Source organism: Gastrolobium bilobum, unplaced genomic scaffold, assembly GCF_033153095.1.
Source record: "Gastrolobium bilobum isolate Gb01-03AN ecotype WA unplaced genomic scaffold, APGP_CSIRO_Gbil_v1 utg29523, whole genome shotgun sequence".
In the NCBI taxonomy this organism is placed as follows: Eukaryota; Viridiplantae; Streptophyta; class Magnoliopsida; order Fabales; family Fabaceae; genus Gastrolobium; species Gastrolobium bilobum.
In genome coordinates, this window is record NW_026898375.1 from 2,638 (window position 1) to 26,053 (window position 23,416).

A 23,416-nucleotide genomic window follows, 5' to 3' on the forward strand; every position below is an offset into this window, starting at 1 on the left:
AAATGGTGGGTCCGTTTGATGTTTGAGTCTGCAGGAAAATTTTGTTTTCTTCAATAACAGTAGAAAAGCAACGCCCATTAATTAATTAGCTTCCTTAATTAACGGTGTGAGTTCTTAAAATGGGATTTAAGATTTTTACGGAACATTTTCTTATTTTCATTACAAAATGATAATTAATTTCATTTAATATGTAGTTATGTACATTCTTCCTATATTTTATTTTATTTTCATCCTATAATTCATTTAATATGATTAATTTAGACTAGATTCTAGAGGTTACCTTCCAACATATGACTCGATAATTTTTTTAATATTTTAAATCATAAGTGTATATCATTGTTCATGGGCCAAAAGCCCAAAATTAATCTACGGGATTGAAAACCCTAAATGGAGTATATTGGATTATGATTTTAAAAGACTTTTTTTGAGATAAAAAATCTTACAGATTTTAAAAGACTATTTAAAATGTTAGAGACTTTTAAGATTTATTTAAAAGATTTTTTTTTTACAATCAAGATTTCTTAAGATTGAATTTCAAAGGATTTTAATATAACTTATAAGATTTGAAAGGAAATTATGGATTTATAAAATTTCAAAAAACTATGAGTTTTTAACAACATTCAAAATTACAAGAGTCAATAAAAAAATAACAAAGAAATGCAATGATATTAATAAAATAAAGTAGAACCTAATATAATTTTCTCAATTAGTAAAACATAATATAATTTTTAACAAACCTTCAAAATTTCTAAACAATAGCTTTCCACATATCTAAAGTTATATTAATCTTCACGCATTAGTATTTTCTCATTCTTGCTTTTGTGTTTGACCAATGGGTTAAAAATTATCTTCTTCATTTGGTATCAGAGCTATGCATATATGATTATAAAATTCAATTTATTAAATTTGCATATAGAATCTAAAGTTCATGATAAAATTTCGTTTGAAATTTTTTGCAATTGATCTTGGAAACCTTGGAATCTTTGTTTTACGTTATAATAGTTTTCTAATCATATATCATATGCATATTTTTATTGAGTATTCTTAGAAAACTTTGAATATGATTTTTTGGATTTTATTTCATGAAATTTCAGAAAAAAATTTAAATTATTTTCAATCGATACATTGAAACCTTAAATTGCTTTATGGCTTTTGAAAAATAAGTTTTTAGTTATCTATTAACACAAAAATTGTTTGAAATTGTTTCCAATAGCGAATGAATTTCGTTCATGAATATATTGTTACGAAATATAGGATTAATATTATCAAAGTTTCAATCTTTCTTTAAATTGATATTGTTTAGTTTATGTAAAATAAAAATTGATTTGAAGGTTTTAGTTCCCGTGTTATTTTCCTACTGTTTCATGTTATTTTTAATACCAAAATCACATATTTTTGTGCCAAGAAAAATTGTGACTCATTGCTTGAATAATTATTTTTTAAACTTTCAAAAGCTCCCAAAAATTGCTAAAACATTTGCTGATTTTTAAGATAGATTATATTATGATCTTGTTTGTTTATTATTTTTTGGTTGTTTTGTGATAAAAGACGCTCAAAAATCTACTATTTTAAAACTTTGACGAAGCTCCCTTGGCGGAACTCAGTTTCAAGCCAGTCGATCCGTCAAAAGAAGAAGAAGATATTGCAATAGAGAAATCTCAAGAAATCGTAGAGATTAAGGTGAGATTGTAAGAGAAACATTCTATTTATATTTTTCACTAAAAAGTCTAATAAAATCCATACCAATAGAAAATCTATTAAAATCGTCAAATTTTTGAATATCACAAAATTGTTTGTTTTTTCCTTGAATACCAACGAATTTGGACGGACTCTAAAATAATCTTGTAAAATTCTAATCGAATATCACGTGACTTTTTTTCAATCCTCTAAAATCTTAATTGAATACCAATAGATTTTTTTATCCAAAACTAATTAATTAAAATCTTTTGAAATCCAATCTAATACACCCCTAAAATTAGTATTCAATTAGGATTGAGGGGTAAAGTCGTCTTTCATCGTACGAATGAGATATAAATTTCCCTTCGTTCGTCACCTTCTTTATTGACCATGCAAGCTATTTGAGTCATAGCAGCGCTACATCAACATCCCTTCGAGGTATGTCATGAGGGTTTTCTTTCTGGGTCCTCCTGTCACTCACCTTGTTCTAAATACGAGGCATTGATTCAGCAGCAAACGAGAGTTCAGCTCCTTTGGTTTGGTCATTTATCAGTGCCTCAGTTATTTACTGATATATATATATATTTTTTAATTTGTTAGGTGCCCGTTTAACTGGTTTTACCCAAAAAAAAAAAACATTTTTAAAGAAAACGGAAGTCAAGGATGATGTAACAATTAGATGTGTGAAAGGAAGATTCCTTTCTGAACTCAGAATTTTGAGGCATATCCATTTGTATTTTTGACTTGCTACTCCTCTCTTTCGGGGCATCGTGTTTTTGTTTTATAGATTTTAACAACCATGCTGTAATTGGAATTTGAGAAAATCGGAACCAGGCATTTTTCTAATTTAGGATCTTCGGGTTTAAAATGTGCATTCCTAATTGTCCGATTAAGGACGTTTGAAACTGAAACCCTCAATTAATTATTTAGTAAACTTGGCATTAGTTTATTTTTTCTCCTATGAATATTTTGTCAGCCAAAGCACATTTTATTAATATATTTTTTATTACAGGAATTATTTAGTATTCAATAAAAGATTTGGTGCTCAATCCAGTGATCTTATCTCCGGTTACCAAATCTGTTCGTAATGTGGAGCTATCCAATGAAAGCTAGGGTTGTGCGCAGGAAAATTTACAATTATATACGCAACGATTTGAAGGAAATTGCTTTTCCTTCGTCTTTGCCCGACCCTCTTCACATCAAAAAGCGCCCCAAATTGACATGGGAGCAACATATCTGGGTATTATCATTTTTAATAATACTTACCACTTTCATGCTATCAAATCAATATGCTTCTACTGATATGATGATAATTTTTTGCTTTTAGGTTTTCACTTTTTACTTGTTTTTTCTTTTAAATTTTTTGGCTTTATCTCAATTCAATGAATTTTTTGTGTACCCTATTTTCAAGAGGCTGTGTGAGTTAGTAGGGACTATGGAAGAATGAGTGATGTGTGCATTCTTGAAGTGGGCATTGGTTACTTTTCTCTATTTCACTTTTTGTTTTCTTGATTGTAACAATAGCGCAGAATTTTTCGATGTTGACATGATTTCATGGTTTATTTTGTCAATGTTGTTTGTGAAATATTGGAGATGTTGAATTATAGTTAATTAAACAGATGACAAATGACAATTAGGCAATTGGTAATTGAGATTGTACTGAGATGTTCAATCTTCAGGTTTTGAAGAGAGATACTAGGCTTTATGCTGCTAGCCGGGTTCGTGACATTGGCAGGCTTTATGCTGCTAGCCGGGTACGTGACATGGTAGGCTTTATGATACTAGCCGTGGCATTGGCAGGCTTTATGCTACTAGCTGGGTTCGTGACATTGGCCCTGATCTTCGGCCAAATGATTACAAAAAGAATGAAATGATTGATGAACCAAATAGAGAAAAGAAAACAACCGAAGGAAAAGAACCCTCAACATTGGAGGATCGTGGTACTATCTCTTTGTCTACTATAATTATGATTACCTATACTCTACTATCATTATTAATGTAGCTAGTAAATTAATGACTTACTTCAAGAGAAAGAAATTAGAGAAATTAGCATTGAGTAAAATTCTCAGCTCTTTCTATTCTCGCAACTCAAGAATTCTGTTTTCAGATTTTCATGCTCTGAATCATGTGGTTTATAAATTCCCTCCTTTCTTTTTGTTTTGTTTTCCTAGCATTTTTTTTTTCCTGGTTGTCTTCCTACCATTCAAGGGGAGCCTTGGCATAGCCGTTAGTGTTGTTGCAATGTAAAACTATCTATTATAGTCCCACATGTTTTGGCCATTTTCTTGACCCTATGCATAGCTGGAGCTTCATAGCACCAAGTTTCCCTTTTTATGTTTTCCTGCTATTGCTTTGAATAATGAGTTATGGTGATTTTGACAAAACATATGTATCTTCTACTGGAAATTATACAGTTGTAGCTGCCAGAGGGGGAATGGAGACTCTCAAACCTGCTTTGCAGCGTGTGTACATGGCCAGAGCTTCTGCATACAGAGATGCTCTTAAAAGTTTTATAGAAGGGTACCAAGAGGGTCTTCAGTGGGAGGTAACGGAGAACAAGGGAGATTCCAAAACTCAAGGAGGAGTTGATGTACCCAAAAAAAAATCAGCAGGTAATGAAGAATAAAGAAGCTTGCGAAACCCCAGAAATGAAGAATAAGGGCACCAGCTTTGCAGATAATAACGACAGTCCTCTTCAATTTAGGATTTTAATGTACATTATATTTAACCGATATAATGTGCAAAAAGGTAGAGAGATTGACGACGATGTAAATCATAAAATCATAGCAGAGTGGATGAAATGACGTAGTGCATCTGAATTTTTGTGTGACCGCAAAATTCCCCTCAAGTTAAAAGAAAAATTCTATAGAACAGCAAGACCTGCAATGCTATATAGAGCTAAATGTTGGCCAGCACATAGGCAACATGAGCATAAAATGGGAGTAGCAGAGATGAGGATATTAAGGTGAATGTGTGGTTATACGAGGATGGATAAGATAAGAAATGAAGATATTCGAAGAAAGGTAGGAGTACTACCGGTTGCTGAGAAGATGATAGAACATAGATTGAGGTGGTTTGAGTACGTAATGAGAAGGTCCCTGGATGCTCCCGTAAGAACAGAAGTTTGTTACCAAGTGCTCAACACAAAAAATGGTAGTGGTAGATCGAAACTTACTTTGGAGAAGGTTTTTTATATATATATATATATATATATATATATATATATATATATATATATATATATATATATATATATACTATTCTATTCTATTTATTTTATTTTTACTTTTCTTTTTCTTTTTTCAACTTTTTTGTATCTTTTATTTGTGTTCATCTACCACCGACCCCAATTAATTTCGGATAAAGGTGTTGTTGATGTTGATGTTGAATTGAATATTCCTAAATAATTAGTATATTTGGTGTCCTAAACAGTTTGTGGAATGCTTGAGATTTGTTTTTGAACATTTTGTTACCAAGTTTTAAATTTTGTGGATTTATTTGTGATGTTAATGGTATGTTTGTTCAGCAAATCGTAGCATTACCACGTGATGTCATGCTTGTTAACAGCTATAGCAAATGGTATATTATATTTATCATTATTTTAAATTTTTTTCACTAAAGACATATGGTTTGAATAATTTATACAGGACTATTATTAGTTTCATAATCTCTAATGCAGGTGACTATGAAAGCATTTGGTTGTACGATAGCTAAAACTTCTGAGTCAATGGAACTGTTATTCTTCACTTGATAAAACATCATAATACCCGAAATTTGGAGTTTTTTCCACCTAGAAGTCATATTAGCTGTGTTTAAAGAGAGGGGAATGCAGGTGAGTTAGTGGGGTTGGATATGTGTTTGATTCCCGCTGAATGCATTCTTGGGGAGGGGGCTGAACCTTTAGTCATCACTGTTCCCCCGCACTCCGGATTAGTCCCATAGCCGGCTCAAAGAGTCGAAGCTCGTGGGGATACCGGAGGGAGCCAACTCGTCTCAAAGAGATAATTAGGGTTGGGTAACTCAAAAAAAAAAAAAAAAGGGGGAATGCAATAAAATAACATAAAATAACATGTACAGCGTGTGCGCGGAGTCCTAGACTTTAAGGGAGGGGTTCAGTGGTTTAAATCAGTGACTGTGTTTCTCTTTTCTGTATTAGTTTAAATTTTAAAAGGCTCACTCAAGGGGACTAAATTTCCTTCACTCACCGTGTCCACCCCGTTATTCAGCCAATAAAGAAAAACTGAGGTTGCCAGACCATTTAGATTAGATAAGATTGAAAGATCATTCAATGTAGTATTACTGCATTATCTTGCTGGGCCTGTATTGGGCCTCAATTCTTTGTCAGCCCGTAGGTCAGGTGGGCCGTCAGTTGTTGGGCCTGTTCCAGATAAGTCCATTAGAGAAATATACAAAAAAGAGGCCCATATAATAGCGATACATACGATTTGTTTTTTTTTTTGGTGAAAAGCAACATATGACATATATAAACTTGTAAAGGACGTACTAGTACCCGGCTATCATTAGGGGATTTGTTTTTCTCATGTTGCATGAGAAAATAAACTCTTTTTACACACAACATACAAGGGTGTGTCATTCTTTTTTCTGTTTTTTATTTTTTTTAAATAAGTGGGTCCCACACTTGATGTATCTATGACATGAGATTATGATTTTTCTACGACATAAGATTTACTTTTTTCTTCCATTATATGCTATATTTTTTTTTGGTATAACCTGGAGGTATCCTCATTCAATCTCCTCCGGTCATCTTGCCCTCGGGGTACGGCCCTGTAGGCTAGCCCCTTATTGAAACAGTGGGTGCATTGAACTTCACTACCAGAGGAAGGATGAGACTAATCCCCCAATCGAGGAGGGAGGCACATTCTCTGGCCCCCAAAGATTTTTCAAGAATTTGCTTGAGGCAGGGTTTGAACCCCTGACTCAAGATTTAATGGAATGAATAGGAGTACAAATATGCTAGACTTAGCTTTGGCTTAAATAGGTCAGGTGTGTGTAAAAAAATATTGGGTCTGGCCTGACCTATTATCCTGTGTAGATCCCAAATTACAAGTCTGGCCTGACATATATTTAAAAAATAAAAGCTTTGGCATTGGCCTGTTAACCTATTTAAGCCTATTAAACATTCAGCAATTAAAAGAATAACTAAAATAATATTACTTTATTATTCAAAATTATTAAAATAATAATTTTATTTATTTTATTTAAAAGAAATAATATGATATAGGCTGGTCTGTAGGCTTATAGGCCCGACATATACAAAAAAAGTCTATGGCTTGTTTTCAACATATATTTTTTTAAAAGTCTAGGCATGTTCTATTTTACTATTTATAATAGGTCAAGTCTAGCTTAATATAGGTTAAGCCGTAGGCTCCTGTAGGCCCACCTATCAAATTTATACTCCTATTTCCAAGTGTAAACAGACTACTTAATTATAATAAGTAGAATATTTAAAAGAAGGAGGTGCCCTGGTTCGTTAAAGGATAATTCATTTTACAATCGGTGAGACCTTATGAACAACCAATAACTAAATCATGATTTTCTTTAAGTCGTGAAAATAAATTCTTTACAATGAGAATTATTGGGAATATGGAGCCATGTTTCAAACATGAAAATGTATCTATATTTTAGTCAAATTATAGTTAATTTTGAGAAAGCGAAGTCTATTTTAGTCAAATTATTGATATTCTGGCCCGCTCTTTCTATATTTTTTTAATTACTCTACTTAAGGACTGTCTAATTATGTAATTGAATGGTTGTGAATTACTAAATTGGAGTTGTCCTATACATTTCCTCAACTTTTGTCACGATAGCGCTGAATTATAGCTTAGTCACCTGTTTTCATAAGTATGCCCCAACCCTTGGATATCATAATGAATGTTGAATTTATCTCAAAGGAGTGCATAATTGATTATGGTTGCCAGGAATTATGGTTAGACTCGTAAGGTACAGTATTATAAATTTAACTGCTTTCATTTCACTGTAAGAATTAGAATTAAAGTGTTCTGCACAAATTGTGTAACCAATACTAGAGGTCTAGAGCTGTTATAACCCCTTGTCGTAAAGTTATTGGTTATATATTTATGTGGAGCTAACGTAACTTCTGTGTTTAATCTACAATAACATTTGGTTACTATGGTTGTCATTCGATAATTTCGTAAGATACATTACCCCCTCTAGTCTCTACCCGAGAAAAATGACAACTAGTGTTTTAGTAAATCAGTGTGTTTGTAGAAAATGCTGAATTATATGTAAATTGGTGTGTAACCCTTCTATGGGGTCCTTCCCTTGATTACTCCATGATATGTATATTAATTGACTGCATTTGTTTTATAATGACTGATTCCATTCTAATTAAATGTGATTTAAGAGGCTGTTGTGATCACGTGTGGATACCTTGTTTACCGAGTGAATCTTGATTAGTCATCTTAGGGTGTGCATGACAATTATTTTATTCCCTTGTTTCTGAAGAGAAACAATTCTTTTCTATTTCTATACTTTGGAACAGTTTCTGAGAAAAAAAATATGTTTGATAACATGTTCTATTTTTATTCCGAGAATGAGAATTGTGTTTGATAACATAACAAATAATATAATAAAAAATAATTTCTATTAAATATAAAAAATTTTTGGATCATCACTTTCCTTTCCATATGGTGGGGTTGTGGTGGTGGTAATGGCGGGTGGCATGGTGGTGGTGGCGGCGGCGGTACGGTAGTGGTGGTGGCAGTGACGTGGCGAAGATAGTGGTGATGGTTGTGACGGCAGTGGCTGCGACGATGGCGGTGGTAATTATAGCGGCGGTGGTGGTAGTGGTGGGAATGATGGTGGTGGAGGTGACAGCAGTGACTGCGACAATGATGGTGGATATGGTGGTTGGTGGCGACAACAATGGTAGCAGTGGCATGGTGGTGGTGGTGGTGAAGACATTATGGTGGTGGTGGCAGTGACTGTGGATGCGACGATGGCGGTGGTGGTAGATGACAACGGTGGTGGTAGTGGTGAGGATGGTGTAATGGTGGCGATGGTGGTGGTGGTGACGGTAATGGCTGAGACGGCGGTGGTGGTGACGGTAGTGGCTTCAGCAGTGATAGTGGTGGTTGGTGATAGTGGTGGTGATGGTAGTGGTGGTAGTGACGTCTGATGGCGATGGAGATGGTGACGACAGTGGTTGCGATGATGGTGGTGGTGGTTAATGGCGGTAGTGGTGATGGTGGTGGTGACAGTGATTATAACACCTCGTAAATCTAAATATGAAATTATATGCTATAATATGGGTTAAAAGGGAAGGATTAGTGAAAATCCGGAAATTAAGGCCAAACTGACTGAAAATGGCAAAATGGTAATTTACCAAACACGTATCCCTAGGCATGAAAAATTGAGTAGAAGACCTCAAATGATAAAAATAATGCCGAAAATGGATTCAGGACAAAAAATCGAGTGGATAGGCAAGTTTCGAAAAATTTGATGAATAGTGATTTTTTCGGTGTAAAATACTGCGGTATAATTGTACCGTTAAGCGTGAAATTATGATCATTATTTTTATGAAGTAAAAATATGACGTGAACGAGAAAAATATGTAGGTTATGAATTTGTGGGTTAAACTAGGTGATTTAAGAAAGTTAAATGACGTGTGGGACCCGCTTAAGTGACTTAAGTGTGTAAGTGGACCAAAAGCATTACAATTTCAGAACACTCTCTCTCCTCCTTCTCATTCTCTCCCGTGGGTTTCTCACCCTCCATAGCCATATAGCTCAAAAATCTCATTTCCTTGTAACTTGACCATTTCTCCACCAAATCAAGTGATTTTTGGATTGACACTTCATGCAAATCACCATCTAAAGCCATTGGTGGTGCTCTTGAGCCGTGAAAACCATGGGATTTAGTGAAAAACCCTCCCCAAACCCGCGGCCATGTGTTGAAAATAGGTGTTCTTGGTGTTGTTTCTTGAGCTATTGTCTGGGCATTATGTGGAGGAGCCTTTGACCTTGATTCTTGGTGAGTAGCTCTACTTGTAAGTATGTAATTTGGTGGATTTGAAATTGATGACCTAAAGCATGTGTATATGGATTGATATAGTTAGAGAGCTCAAATTGAAAATGTGTATGAGATAAAAGTAGCTTGGAATGATGTGTTTGAGTGATTAAACTCATAAAAATTATTGGTGAAATCATTGGATAACTTAGGGAAAATTTGTAATGGATGTTGTCATGGAAATCATAAATGTGTTGTGTGAAAATAAAATGGTTAGTTGTTGTAGAATGTGGTAATATGATTGTTTGAGGTGTATGATTGTTGAATTAGTAATTGAGATGAGGTATTGATGAATGTGATGTTTAGGAACCTTTGATGATGTATGATCAATGAGGGTAGTTGGGAACCTCAAATGATGATGCTCCTTTGGAATTATATGCTTGAAAGTCTAAATAATGATGATTCATTTAATAAAATTTATTGTGATTTTGGGATTCCATAACTTGGTGTATTTTGGTGGAAATTGGTGAAATTGGGAAATGTGAACATGAATTGTGATGGTTGGGAAGGTTGGTAATGTGTAAATAATACGATTATATGATGAGTATGAGTGTGAAATTGGATTGAATACCCCTAGGTTGATGGGAATGTGAAATTCGACCTATTGAGCTCATTGGTGGGGTGATGGTGTAAAAATGATATAAGTGATTCTAATTGATTAAGAATTGTGAAATTGATGTGTTATTGTAAATGGTTGATGATCATGTTGTTGATCATATAGGTTGCCTCTCACGGACGCTATAGAAGCAGAATTAAGGTTGGAGCTTACGTTGTGGAGCATTGGCTTCGGAATGAGGTAAACCTTTGGAACTTGGGTTTTATTCCCTCGTGTGTTCCACCACACCTAGTGGAAGGTTGTGGTTGGATTTGATGCCTTTGATTATGTATAAATGTATGTTCATGCATTGTTGACATGATTGTGTGACATGCTTGGAGCATGTTGTGTGATATAATTGTGATCTCTGGCCAGTAGATGTGTGTTGGTTTGGACTTCCGCTGGAGATATCCTTTGGGGATTCCGGTCGGGTTTTGCCGTGGAACCGACTCTGGGAGCGGTACCAGGATGATCCAAACGTGGGACTTCCACTGGATAGGGCTCATGAGGAGTTCCAGTTGGGTTTTTCCATGGGGCCGTCTCAACCATGGGAGATGCACCAGGAAGATTCCGGGAGTTATATGATGGGGTCCTTTAAGGGAATCCTGATGTGCATGTCCTTGGATTTGTGCCCAGTTGATGTTGTGTGATATTTGTATGTTATGCATTTTATATGATAATCATTGTATGCACATTGAGTGAGCCATGGGGTGGAGTGATCCTCTAGTACCCTTGGTTTACTGAGATATATTTGTATATCTCACCCCGCGTTTGGGGACATCATTTCAGGTCCTGCTGAGCATGGTGGATCTCCGGGCAAGAGGCCCGCTTAGTGGAGGAGTAGAGCGTGAGTTGCATTTGGAGATTATGACATATTGAAGGATTCCAGTTCATGTACATAGCATAGTATTTAATAGTTTGGACTTAGGTTATGAACTTGTTGCATGTGGATATTGCCATGCTCTTGTATATTTATGACTATATGTTAAGTCCTTTAAAATTGATGTATAGTTATGCCTCTTGTTATTTTTGTATTTTGAGTGAGCATGGGACTTGTGCATGGCCACATAATTGTATTTTGAGGCATTGGAAGACTTGGGATGTAAAAAGACCCTTTGTTGTGTAAAATGGCTACGTTATTGAGAATGGTTGTAATGGATGCATTCATAGTGAATATGCATGATGGAAGGGCCTAGAGCCTACATTAATACCTATGTAAGGTGTATATTAAGTATCAAGGTGTTAGGAGTATGTTACATCACTCATTTTGTGTATTGAAAGCTGTCATCTGTCATTTTTACTGCAGAGTAATCGATTACCTTCCATTGGTAATCGATTACCTGAAACAGAGGACGAAAATTTGAGCTACTGTGATCAAAGTAATCGATTACTAGAGATTGGTAATCGATTACCTAGTTCAGTAATCGATTACCCAGAAAACAGGGGAGCCCAATTTGAGGTTCTGACTTCCACAGTAACCTTTGGTAATCGATTACCTCAAGGATGGTAATCGATTACCACTGTGTTGAAATTTGAAAATGTGTTTTCTAAAAGCTAAAATGAATGGTATTGCTTAGAGAGTTGATGTTGAGTATATTTATGTTTCCGCGAGTTTTGCATTTACAATTATGACATTGTTTTAATTGATTACAGAAATAGGTAAGGTTTAAAGAAAGGAATGTAATAAAAGAAAAAGTTTACCCGTAATTTAATTAACTCAATTACTGTGATTGTAACTGCGCTTAATACCATATGCAATGATAACATTACCGGTACGTAACGGACTGTTACAGTGATAGTGGTGGTGGTAATGGCAGCGGTGGTAATTATGGTGGTGGTGATGGAAATTACTTTAATTTTGTCTTGCACACCCTTATAGTAGATGCTATCATGTTTGACTAATTAAGAAGTGGTAGCTGTAGTGTTTTATTTATTTTAGGGTTGTTTTTATTAAAAAAAATTACTTTAGATAATTTTGTCTAATGTTCATTGAAACGACATTATTTTAAGCGAAAATCATGTTGTGATTGTAATTTTAATTTATTTCAGGGTTCACTACAGGAAAAACGGTATTTGGATTCGGTTCATCTACGTCGATTATAGATAAACGCCACTGATTAGTGATTAAGTTTATAAAAGGATGATTGGGTTAACACCACAAGAAAAGTGGTCAATTTATATGCTTTAAAAAATTTAAAAATAATAAATTTAAAAATGCAATTAAAAACGAATAGCATCGCTAAACGGCACAACACTTATTCTCTGGCTCTTTCTTCGTTCTCAAATTCTCATAACAATTAAAAAAATATCCTTTTTTAATTCTGTTTTCTTCATTTTTTTTCCTTCTAGGATTCTAATTAATGTTTCATTCTGATTTCTTCATCTTTCCTGCTAGGGTTTGGATCTGTGTTTAGTTTGCCAAAATGGTAATCGTACCTCATTGTCTCTCTTTTCTCTTACGCTTCTCCTCCATATGCACGTTTTTTTACCAATCGTGAGTAATTTTGGCTTTTGAACTGTTTAATTGTTTGATTTAGATTTCACTTTCAATTCCGATTGGGGAATTCATTTCCCGTTCCGCATCGCATGAATTTCGCATTCCATCTGCCTTGACGGCGGAGAGGGTGGCGGTGCTATCGTCGCCGATGAGTTTGAGGGTCTGTGACGCAGACGGTGAACGGATCGCACAAGTTTGTGATCCTATACACTGAAAATTGTATATATGAGGTTCTACACGACTTATCACTCACAGGTTCATTATTGCTGTTTTTTTTTTCTCTCTCTTTTCTGTCGGTTGATGCTTGATCATTGTTTTGAATTGAATTCGTTGAAATTCCGTATAAGATTTATATGTTTGGCCTCTCTATTAATCGCTGTTTTTAAGTTTCAAATCATGGCTTATTCTGATTGTTTTGCTCGTGTTCTCGCTTGATGAATTGGATTGTGTTTTTGAAAGTTGGGTATTATTATTCTCTTACAGTGTGGGTGGAGTATTTTCCACGCACGCGCGATCGTAAATTTGCAATTACTATATTATTCTCTCTCTCTCTCTCTTTTCTTAGTGCGTGTATATCTTAAGCGTAAAATCTTACTTTTATATTAATTAATTATCTAAAAGAGTTGTGCATTTTTATGGTGATGAAGGTGAAATGATGCACCCAGTGCCAATAATTATTTTTGGGTGCTGCAGATAAGGCGATATGGGCTGTTGGTGCTGTTGTTGTTCTACCAAGGAAACTGAATTGAGCGCTCCACCTGCATACTATTATGTCAGTATCCTTATCATATTTGAATTTCATGCTTTTGTTATTTTCTGCTTTTGCTTAAAATGGAAAGAATATCTCATTTCATTAAAGTAGTGAAATAGAAAATCAATCGAATATTTGTTTAACGTTAGAACTGATTTGGTCCCAAACAGAAACAGGTTGATAAGAACCTCGCCTAGAACCTACCACAATCCCTGCGTGTTGCAAGAAAATTGGCACCTGATTCAATCCCTCACTGCGCACGCCAGATCCATGCTTTTCTTGCTCTCAACTCACTTTTAAGGTTTATTCCTCAATCTCAAATCTCTGTCTGTTCCTTCATCTACTTCTCCATTTGTTCCGCAGCTGAATAATTAGTTGTCAATTTGATGCATGCAAGCTAACTGATTTTGTAAATTGATGATGCTATTAATAAAATCAGAATAATATGTTGTTCATTGAGTTCCAGACATGTCAGAATTTGTTGAATGTATTGGCTTCTTAATGCTTTGTCTCATTTCACGGTGGCTGTTTGATGAAATGAGGAATACATTATTTTTTTATTTTTTATTTTTTTGGGGTGTTGGGGTGGAGGTTCTTTCTCTTTATAAAGTGGGATTTTGGACCCTGTTGAAGCTCTTTTAGAGATTAGAATTTTAATGGGTAATTACTGTTACCAGATATTTCTAGTGTTAATTAAGGATGTGTATTTGAATTATTAATGGTCTATAATTTCCATTTCTTTAACTGATAAAACCAAAATAATTTGAATTATTTGGTCATTATGGCATTGTAACTGTCATTTGGAATAATTCAATTAATGATGTTTCTTTTAAACAAAGAAGTAAACAGTGATAATAATGCCTGTTAATAATGCCTGCCATCCCCTTTTACTTGTAACTACCATTTTTTTTTTTTTTTTATATTTTAAAAAATATGGGGATTTCGTAGATTGATAACTTGGCCCATGAACTTGCCACATCATCTTGACGGGCTTGCTCTAGTTTTTCCTTGATGGAGATCACCCATTCAGATTCTTGTGAGCTTGCTTCTTCCTTCAAATTTTCACCATCTTCATTGATGATAACCTGCAATGGTTCTGAAGGCTCCTGCTGAAGCTTTTGCTGCTGTTGAGGAGGCTTCTCTGGAAACTCAGTTGATGATGGAATCATGGATTCTAATGTTTCTTTGAGTTTAAGAGTGATAAGGTACCAACTCAAGAGCTCTTTGTTGAACACAGCTACCATTTTTTTCTGGAGATTGCTATTCTGTTTCTTAGTCAATGCTCTGAAGGGTGTTGTCCAATCATAAACATATAGAACTGAATAGTTCGTGATTAAGGGTAAATAAAAAATTATGATTTTGGCGTTAAAGGACTCTACAAATTTCTTAATCGGATGGATGGTCATTGTCTTGCAGCTCATATGGGACCCCTTTGAGCCTAACTGTAACTTTCCTATAACTTTCAACTTTCAAGCGTGCTATTATATTCTAAGCTTTATTTATTTTTATTTTTTCTCTTTGGAATAAATAATACATAAATGGGTTGAATATTCTCATAGGACGAGTGATTATATTAGGAAGCAAGAAGATCAAGGATTTGATCAAGTTAACCTTCTTTGTTTCGCTTTTTTTCAATGAAGACAAGATTTTTTTTACTTTATTTACACGACTCCAAGTTTTAGATTTATAACTATTATATATAGTCCCATATATATTATGAGAATATACAGCATATTGTTGATTTGGCATTATAGTGCACTCCCTGTTACTGTACTATTTTTATGCCTATATACATCCAGATTAAGAGTGGAGCTAATTGATAGGCTTTCTGTTTTGACATGCAGCTTCCTGATTATCACGATGTGATTGAGCATCCCATGGACTTTGCCACCGTGAGGAAGAAGATGGCAAATGGATCTTATCCTACCTTAGAACAATTTGAGGTGTGCAAACTTGTCTCGACTGTTCATGATTCGAGGAATTTTCTTTTTTGTTCTTATCCCCATCTAAATCGTGTTAACCATCAAAAACCCCATCACTTTTTTTATTGTTTCTCTCTTCTTTTTTCTTACCCCCTTAATAAATTAAATAAATCTGAACCAAGCAAATTCACATGACAATGATGACATGCCTTTTTCCTTTTTCTTTTTTTGTCAACGTTTGCAAATATATTGATATAATAAAATTATAATTATTCACCGCCAACTAAATGACGTAAAGTTGGGTTTTGCTAGGGTGTGGAGCTCGTGGACAACAAATACTTTATCACCCCTGACAATGTTGGTGTGCTGAAGATGGCAAAGGAAGCAAATGCGATCCTGGTACACGTGTAATATTTAACAGAGGGAGAATATTTTTACTATCAAAATTTTCTATTACTAATTAAGTTAGTGTACTTAATTTTATTTGTGCTAAAAATAAAATGGAGATGCTAAAAATTGACTCTTATTCTGAATTGATAATTGTAACAGTAACAGATTAACAGTATGGAATGTCATTTCGGATTACCTTTAAACAGTTTTAGAATTTGTTCAGGTTATTCTTGAAGGTCAATGGCACTTGCTGCAATTGGAGCAACAACTATACTAGATTACTTATGTTTAAACATTTTAGTTGTATTGACATTGTGATTTTTTTACGATTAATTTGTAAAAGAGTTATGTACTTTGTTTTTGTCCTATATTTGGATCTATTAATTTTTAATGTTAAACTTTTTAAATTGATTTATAATTGTATTTAGTTTTTTTATATATTTAATGTTATAACGACAATTTTGCTTATAAACAATGAAGAAATCAAAAATTTGAGTCAAGTTATGTAATCTAAATGAATTATACAATTCAGTGGTTGTTTAAAATATATATTGTTTACAAAAAAAAATTTATAATTTTTGAAACCACAGCAAAAATTTAATTTAAAAAAAAAAATGAATTACATGATTTACATAATTTTTGAAACCGCCGCTATAAATAAAAGTGATTTATTTTTTTCTAATAATTAATGGCGGTTTATATATATTCATCGTCGGTTTTATTTTTGGCGTCGGTTATTCCGTCGGTTGCTTCAAACCGTCGCTAAATTATTTAACGTCGCCATTTTTTAAGTCGGTTTTTAATTGGCCACAGTATTTTTTAGTGGCGGTTTGAACCGCCGCTAAATTCAAAAAACCGCCGCTAAAACCCAGTTTTGGTGTAGTGGTTATATAATTCTTATCTTTCTAATTCTTTAATTTTTCAACCCCAAAACGACATCGTTTCAGTAAACACTAAACAAAGTTGCCTAAAGTAATATTAGATATTTTCTCCCCTTTATTTTATTAGTTTTCTTTTCATATTAAGTTTTTCTTCTTGATTAGCATGTTACCTTAAACTGCAAATGTCATTGAGATTAGTATTTTTCATATTGTATGAAATAATTTTATTTCCTACACAGACATAAAAATGTATAGGGTCCATTTTTTTCTCTCTCCTTTTCACATGGCCCTAATGGACCCTACACACTTTTATATATACGTGAAAAATAAAATTATCTCCTATAATATGATAAACATTAATCGGCTTTTTCACCCTTTTGCCCCTCATTAATTAATTAATAACCATTTTTCCCCTGATTCAAAATATCTATCAATCTGTCCCTCTTTAATCGATTAACTTGCCTTTTTAATCGATTAAATGCTCAAAACATACAAAAATGGTTGTTGGGAGATTTAATCGACTAAATCTCCCTATTTAATCGATTAAATCTCCCGACAGATAACAAAGGAAAACAAATCAATATGATATTTTAATCGATTAAGTTGGGAGATTTAATCGATTAAATTTTCCAACAACCATTTAATCGAGTAAAAATGCAAGTTAATCGATTAAAGAGGGGCAGATTGGTGGATAGTTTTGAATTAGGGGCAAAATGGTTATTAATTAATTAGTGAGGGGCAAAAGGGTCAAAAAGCCAACATTAATCCCAATAATATTATGGGAAAAATGTTTGTGCTTTTAAAATATATAACTTTGTGTCATTTTATACCCTAACCGTTAATTTTCGTCAATTAAAGGTTAAGATTTATTAGGTCAAATTTATTAATTAATTATTAATTCGTAATAAAATCCAATAAATCTTAATCGTTAATTAACAGAAATCAATGGTTAGAATTTAAAATGACACAAAATTATATTACAAACATTTTTCCCTACTATTATTCCCTGTATGTTTCATATGGGATAATACTTTTACTGTTTTGCGATTTGAATTGGCATTCGGATCATTTGAAAACTTGAGACAATCTGGCATTGAAATGTATAATTTTTTAATTAATAATTTTAAATAATTATTTATGAAATATGTATTAATGACTTTAATTTTTTATTTCATTACCCTAATTATTTCTTTTAAGTGTGTCAAGGTCTCTTGGGTATCCTCACAGCCTATATTGGAAAAAGAGTCCACACAAATACAAGTCTAATCCGGGGTCAAATATCACGACAATTATCTAACTCTTACCTAAAGGCTCTTTGAGGATTCAAATCTTACACTTTTGGCAATTCATTCATTATAAAGCTCGTATTGCCACTTGAGCCTAACCCAAAATATTTTTTTATTGATTTTTCTTATTCAATTAGTCAGTAATACTTTAGCGGTCGAATGAAAACGAAGCCATCGATTAATGACCCATTTTCTTTTCTTTTTTGGTAACTATGATCCATTTTCTTAAAATATTAATGATGTTGCATGTACACAATATAATATGAATTTTATAATTCTTATGTAAGATATAAAGTGTTATGGACCTACATAAGGTGCACATATCTAAAGGCCCAAGCAATTGCAAGAAGACATTTGGGTTTATGAATAGAAGATCCAAAATTCATATACCCATATGTAAAACTCTATAAATAGAAGGTAAAACCTACATGTATAACTTAATATCTTTAGAACATATATATTGTCACTGTGTACATACACCACCCTTTTGGCTAACGTCGTAATCAATTGTGTACAATGATCTGTCATCTCAAGGTATTTACTTCATAGATACCTTAAAGAGAGAACTCGATCCAATATCGATCTACTAGCCTTGAGCTAGACATCCCTATCGTCCAGACAGAACAAAAAGGAATTTTTCTACACACTCTTCGATTTTTGTGTTGACATGGCCCTCGTACATAACTTTTTCTAACATATGTTCCACATGACTTTTTATCTCTATAGCATAAGAATTCTCATATCATGTAACATGAGAATTATAGACCCATATATATATATGGGGTTTGATTTTCTCATGTTGCATAAGAATTGAATTCTTATGTTGTGACTCAATTAGTGGTGGGCCCCACATTTATTAAAAAAAGAAAAAAAATTGCATGCAAATCGAAGAGTCACAACATGAAAATTATTCTCATGCAACATGAGAAAATGTTTTTCCATATATATATATATATATATATATATATATATATATATATATATATATATGGCTTATCATTTCTCAAGCTGCCGGAGATAATTTCATTTCCGGCTACTAAATCATAACCGTAAAGATGGATCAATGGTGATAAAGGAAGAGAGAAAAAAAAAGAATCATAATCATTCAAAGGTAAATAATTTAATATAAGGAAATAAATAAACTAAACGACGTAGTTTTAGGGTGACCGTAGATAAATATATCTCAAGCAGCTTGAGAAATATTTTTCTCATATATGTATAGTTATGGACCTGAGAAGGGCCCACATCCGCATGAAGCCCAAGTAGTACGAGCTCAAAGGTAAGCACTATAAATAGGAGCTAAAGACCTCGGGTATGACTGATCTTTTTCTAACCCTATTTTATGCAATCACACAGCGCACACACACACCCCTTTGGCTAAGGCCGTCATATAGTGTGTAGTGATTTGTTGTCCTCAAGATACCTAATCCATAGGTATCTAGAGAAAGCACTAGATCCAACATCAACTATTTAACCTACGGTTAGACATCTCTGCCTCAGGCAGAACAATGGCGTCGTCTGTGGGGACACCACCCTTACGATTACGTGGTTAAAAGTCATCGATCGACATGGTGAGGGCGACGAGAAGTGGGTACCGACAACCCTCAAGATCGAATTCCAGGCACCAACCAATTCCTCCGATCAGGGAGGATCCCTTGGATCATCAATAGCTAGATGTCGATGTTGTGCACGTTAGCGATGTGCACTCTGATTCAGCATCAACACCAACAGTTAATCCAAATTGCAGATGCCACCCAGATCCCAAATGGGGCAGTTAATGATCCCCGAGTGACAGATCTGGCTGTCGCTGCGGTGCTCTGGAGAATGGAGGAGATGGAGAGAAGGCATGAGCTCCAGAGGGAAGAGGGTGCTAGGCAGGTTCAAGAGTTGGAAGCTCGATTAGGGCGAATCTCCAACCCGGATTCGGCACAAGCTATAACGTGGGTCATGACCGACCTGAGGATCACGAACCCTCAGCAGAATAATGATCGAACCAGGGCTCAAGCGAGAAATGCTGATGGCCGACATTAGAGGGGCGCTACTAACCCGGTTCGTAACCAGGAACCTCGGTTTAAAGGAAGCCGGGGTGGTGGAAGAGGAACAACGAGGCAGGTAGAGAGCCCCCAGCCTCTAAGCAGCGGACATCCGTTCAGAAACCTGGACGACGTATCCGGGGTCTACATGAGAAAGTATCATAGGGGGCAATACAACGATATTCCCTTCGTGGACGAGATTGTTGATGCACCCTTTTCAAAGAATCTGAATTTATCAGAGCTTCTCAAGTATGACGGAACACAGGATCCTCAAGCGCACTTGGATTCCTTTGACACAGCCATGTACATCAAATGAATAGAAGAGCCTTTGATCACGCGACTCTTTGCGACTACGTTGACAAGAACGACTCAAAAATGGTTTTCATCATTACCAGCGGGGTCCATCAGATCGTTGAAGAATTTGGTGGAAAATTTTTGCTAAATTTTTCCACTAGAAAAAAAACAGCCGAAGTCGGAGTTTGCGCTTGGGAAAATAAGACAGCAACCTGGGGAAACCTTGCAAAAATATTTGGACAGATTCAAAATTGCAGCTTTGCAGGTTCTGGGGTTGTCTGAAAAAGTTCATTTGCACCTGATAATAGCAGGGTTGCATGGCTCTTCTAGGTTAGCCAAATCCATATACAAAGACCCATCACGGACTTTGGTAGAGTTCACAGCGCGGTCAAAGAAGTATTTGGAGCTCGAGCAGATGGAAATCGAGAATATGGATCAGAAGCACGATCCTAACCAAATAGAAAAACCCGAAAGTCGGAGGCAAAATGACTTCCGGGGTAAAACACAAGATGACAAAATTCCAGCTAGGGGAAGATTTGAGACGAACGCACCCTTAAATTCACCCAGGTCGGAAATCTGGAGGGAAGTGGCCTCCATGGAGATGAAGAAGGTAGATAGACCCCATCCTTTGCTGAACCAGGTCGGGTTAGACCAATCTTGGTATTGTGCATTTCATGATGGACCTGGTCACACTACTGATGAATGCTGGGATTTGAGAGATGCGATTGAAAAGTACATCAGAGACGAAAAGCTGCGTCAATATCTGATCAGGACTCAAGGATGGAAGAACAACAGGAAAAGAAGAGGAGACCGGCCTATGAGCCCGTCAAAAGAAAAAAGATTCAAAGAGGAGGGCCGAGGTAAGAAGCTGGACAAAGAAGAGGATGAATTTGTGGAGTCGGAGTTTGAATGGAACGTGATCAATGAGGCTTTTGGTGGGGGAGGCGACACCATGAATGCCAGAAGAAAATATCTCAGAGAGTTGTTTTCGATACGAGAGCGACCTAAGTTTAAAGAAGCCGAACCGGAGCCGCCACTATTATATTTTACTAGGAAAGACTTGGAGGACGTGATGCCAGGACACGTGGATGGGTTAGTCATCACGGGAACGCTAGTCAACTGCCGAGTCAAGAAGATATTTGTAGACAACGGCAGTTGTGGGCGTTCAAAAAAATGAATCTAGATGAGGAAGATTTGAAGCCTTGCAACACGGCCTTGATCGCATTCAATGGCCGTAATACTATTCCCAAAGGGTATATAGATCTCAGGCTTACCCTAGGAACCAAAGAGGCATACAAGTCCGAAAGAGTAAGGTTCATTGTAGCCGACTTCCCCTCGGAATATAATGTAATATTGGGAAGACTGACCATCCACAACTGGGATATGTTCGTTTCCACCAAACACCAAAAGCTTAAGATGATTGGTAAGCAGAATACGGTGATTACCATTGCTGGAGACCAGAAGGAGTCTCGTGACTGCTATTTCAAATCAGTTAGGGCGGTGGAGAGCGATCCTAAACCACCAGTCGAGATCAAAAACGGTGGTAGTCAAGGCGGCCCGATCCAAGAGAAGAAGACTTCGGTAAACATGGTGGAGTTAGATATGAGGGATGATACTCAGATACCAAGGCTTGAACCTGATGGAGAATTAGAAGAAGTGATTATTGGGGAGCAGGGACAAACTGCAAAGATCGGTAAAGGGTTGGCGGACGAGGAAAAAGTCCAACTTATTGCATGTTTAAGGAACAGTAAGGACGTCTTTGCTTGGAATTCCTCAGAAATTCCTGGGGTTAACCCTGCTTTCTGTTGTCACAAGCTAGCGATGTACCCAGGATCTAAGCCGGTAGCTTAGAAGAAGAGGAAACTTAGCCCAGAACGACGGTAAGTGTTGGAGGACCATGTGAAAGAATTATTGGAAGCCGGTTTCATCCGGGAAATACAATATACAACCTGGTTATCCAATGTGGTGATGGTTAAAAAATCAAATGGAAAATGGAGAGTGTGCACAGATTACACCGACTTGAATAAGGTGTGCCTTAAGGACGCATACCCAATGCCTAAAATAGACCAGCTGGTTGATAGCTCATTCCAATTCCAGATGCTGTCCTTCATGGATGCCTATTCGGGGTATAATCAAATCCCACTACATCCAGAATACCAAGAAAAAACTGCTTTCATTGCGAAAAAGGCGAACTATTGGTACAATGTGATGCCTTTTGGGTTGAAAAATTCAGGGGCCACCTACCAAAGAATGATGAATCAAGTGTTCGCAGACCAGCTAGGGAAAAGTGTAGAGGTATATATAGACGACATCATAGTCAAGTTATAACAACCCTCATTAGTAAATTAAAAGAAAAGAAATTAATTAGGTGTTTAATTAGATTAAACACTTATGCAAGGAAATTATGTGAGATAAATTATTAGATTAAAATAATGTGGGTTCATGATAATTAATGGGAATATACAGTTTATGTTAGACAAGTCTAATATGACCTAGATATAATTATAAAATATGAATTAGAATATGAAAAAATATATATAGTGGGAATTAAGGGATATTTTATAGTTTAGCAAAATTAAGTCGAAACTTGAATGAGATGATTTAATTAATTTATCTAGTAAATTTAGTGGGATAAATGTGAATTTAATTTGATCCAATAATGTGTAGAGAGATTTATTTATTTAAGTTGGAATTGATTTAATATCAACTAATAGGGAATTTTAAATAGGTCAAATTACTTGTGTGAATTAACAAGTTATGAGATATCTTTAAACTTAGTGGATTGGTTATTAAATTATTGGTGTTCACATGAATTTTTGGTGAAGCCCATTGTGCTATGAAATTAGAATGGCTCGTGTAGTTTATTTTTTGGTGAGACTAATAGGTACCCATTTAAGTGGTGAAAGGTCAAAAAGCTTTAAAAAAAATGCAATCATCTAGTTCTTTTAAGACTATTAAGTTGTTTTGTTTTTCATTGTAGCATTCCATTCCATGCTACATTCTTTTAATTGTGTGTTTTAAGTAACCAATAAAAGTTACAA

At 35.1% G+C, this 23,416-nt stretch overlaps 2 protein-coding genes, 1 long non-coding RNA gene and 1 other non-coding gene across 8 annotated transcripts; all 4 read left to right on the forward strand.

Moving 5' to 3' along the window:
• Positions 1–2,329: 2,329 nt before the first annotated feature.
• Positions 2,330–2,425, forward strand: LOC133315449 (small nucleolar RNA Z266). Its single transcript, XR_009752081.1, has one exon. It is a non-coding gene; the product is annotated as a small nucleolar RNA Z266 (small nucleolar RNA).
• A 354-nt stretch (positions 2,426–2,779) lies between these two features.
• LOC133315445 (uncharacterized) lies at positions 2,780–4,481 on the forward strand. Its single transcript, XM_061517074.1, has 5 exons — positions 2,780–2,917; positions 3,357–3,376; positions 3,478–3,617; positions 4,092–4,289; positions 4,426–4,481. The coding sequence occupies exons 1-5, from the start codon at positions 2,780–2,782 to the stop codon at positions 4,479–4,481; spliced, it is 552 nt and encodes a 183-aa protein (XP_061373058.1).
• Positions 4,482–9,480: 4,999 nt separating this feature from the next.
• On the forward strand, positions 9,481–16,238 carry LOC133315446 (uncharacterized). 5 transcript variants are annotated; one of them, XR_009752080.1, is made up of 7 exons: positions 9,481–9,690; positions 10,448–10,522; positions 13,512–13,590; positions 13,740–13,870; positions 14,518–14,774; positions 15,414–15,512; positions 15,804–16,238. It is a non-coding gene; the product is annotated as an uncharacterized LOC133315446 (long non-coding RNA). The 5 variants fall into 5 exon arrangements; XR_009752077.1 differs by lacking the exons at positions 9,481–9,690; positions 10,448–10,522 and adding exons at positions 12,577–12,747; positions 12,859–13,073; XR_009752079.1 differs by lacking the exons at positions 9,481–9,690; positions 10,448–10,522 and adding an exon at positions 12,577–13,073 and having other exon boundaries at positions 15,804–15,890; positions 16,105–16,175.
• Positions 16,239–20,229: 3,991 nt separating this feature from the next.
• On the forward strand, positions 20,230–21,552 carry LOC133315447 (uncharacterized). The gene is made up of 2 exons (XM_061517076.1): positions 20,230–20,384; positions 20,619–21,552. The coding sequence occupies exons 1-2, from the start codon at positions 20,230–20,232 to the stop codon at positions 21,550–21,552; spliced, it is 1,089 nt and encodes a 362-aa protein (XP_061373060.1).
• The last annotated feature ends 1,864 nt before the right edge of the window (positions 21,553–23,416 follow it).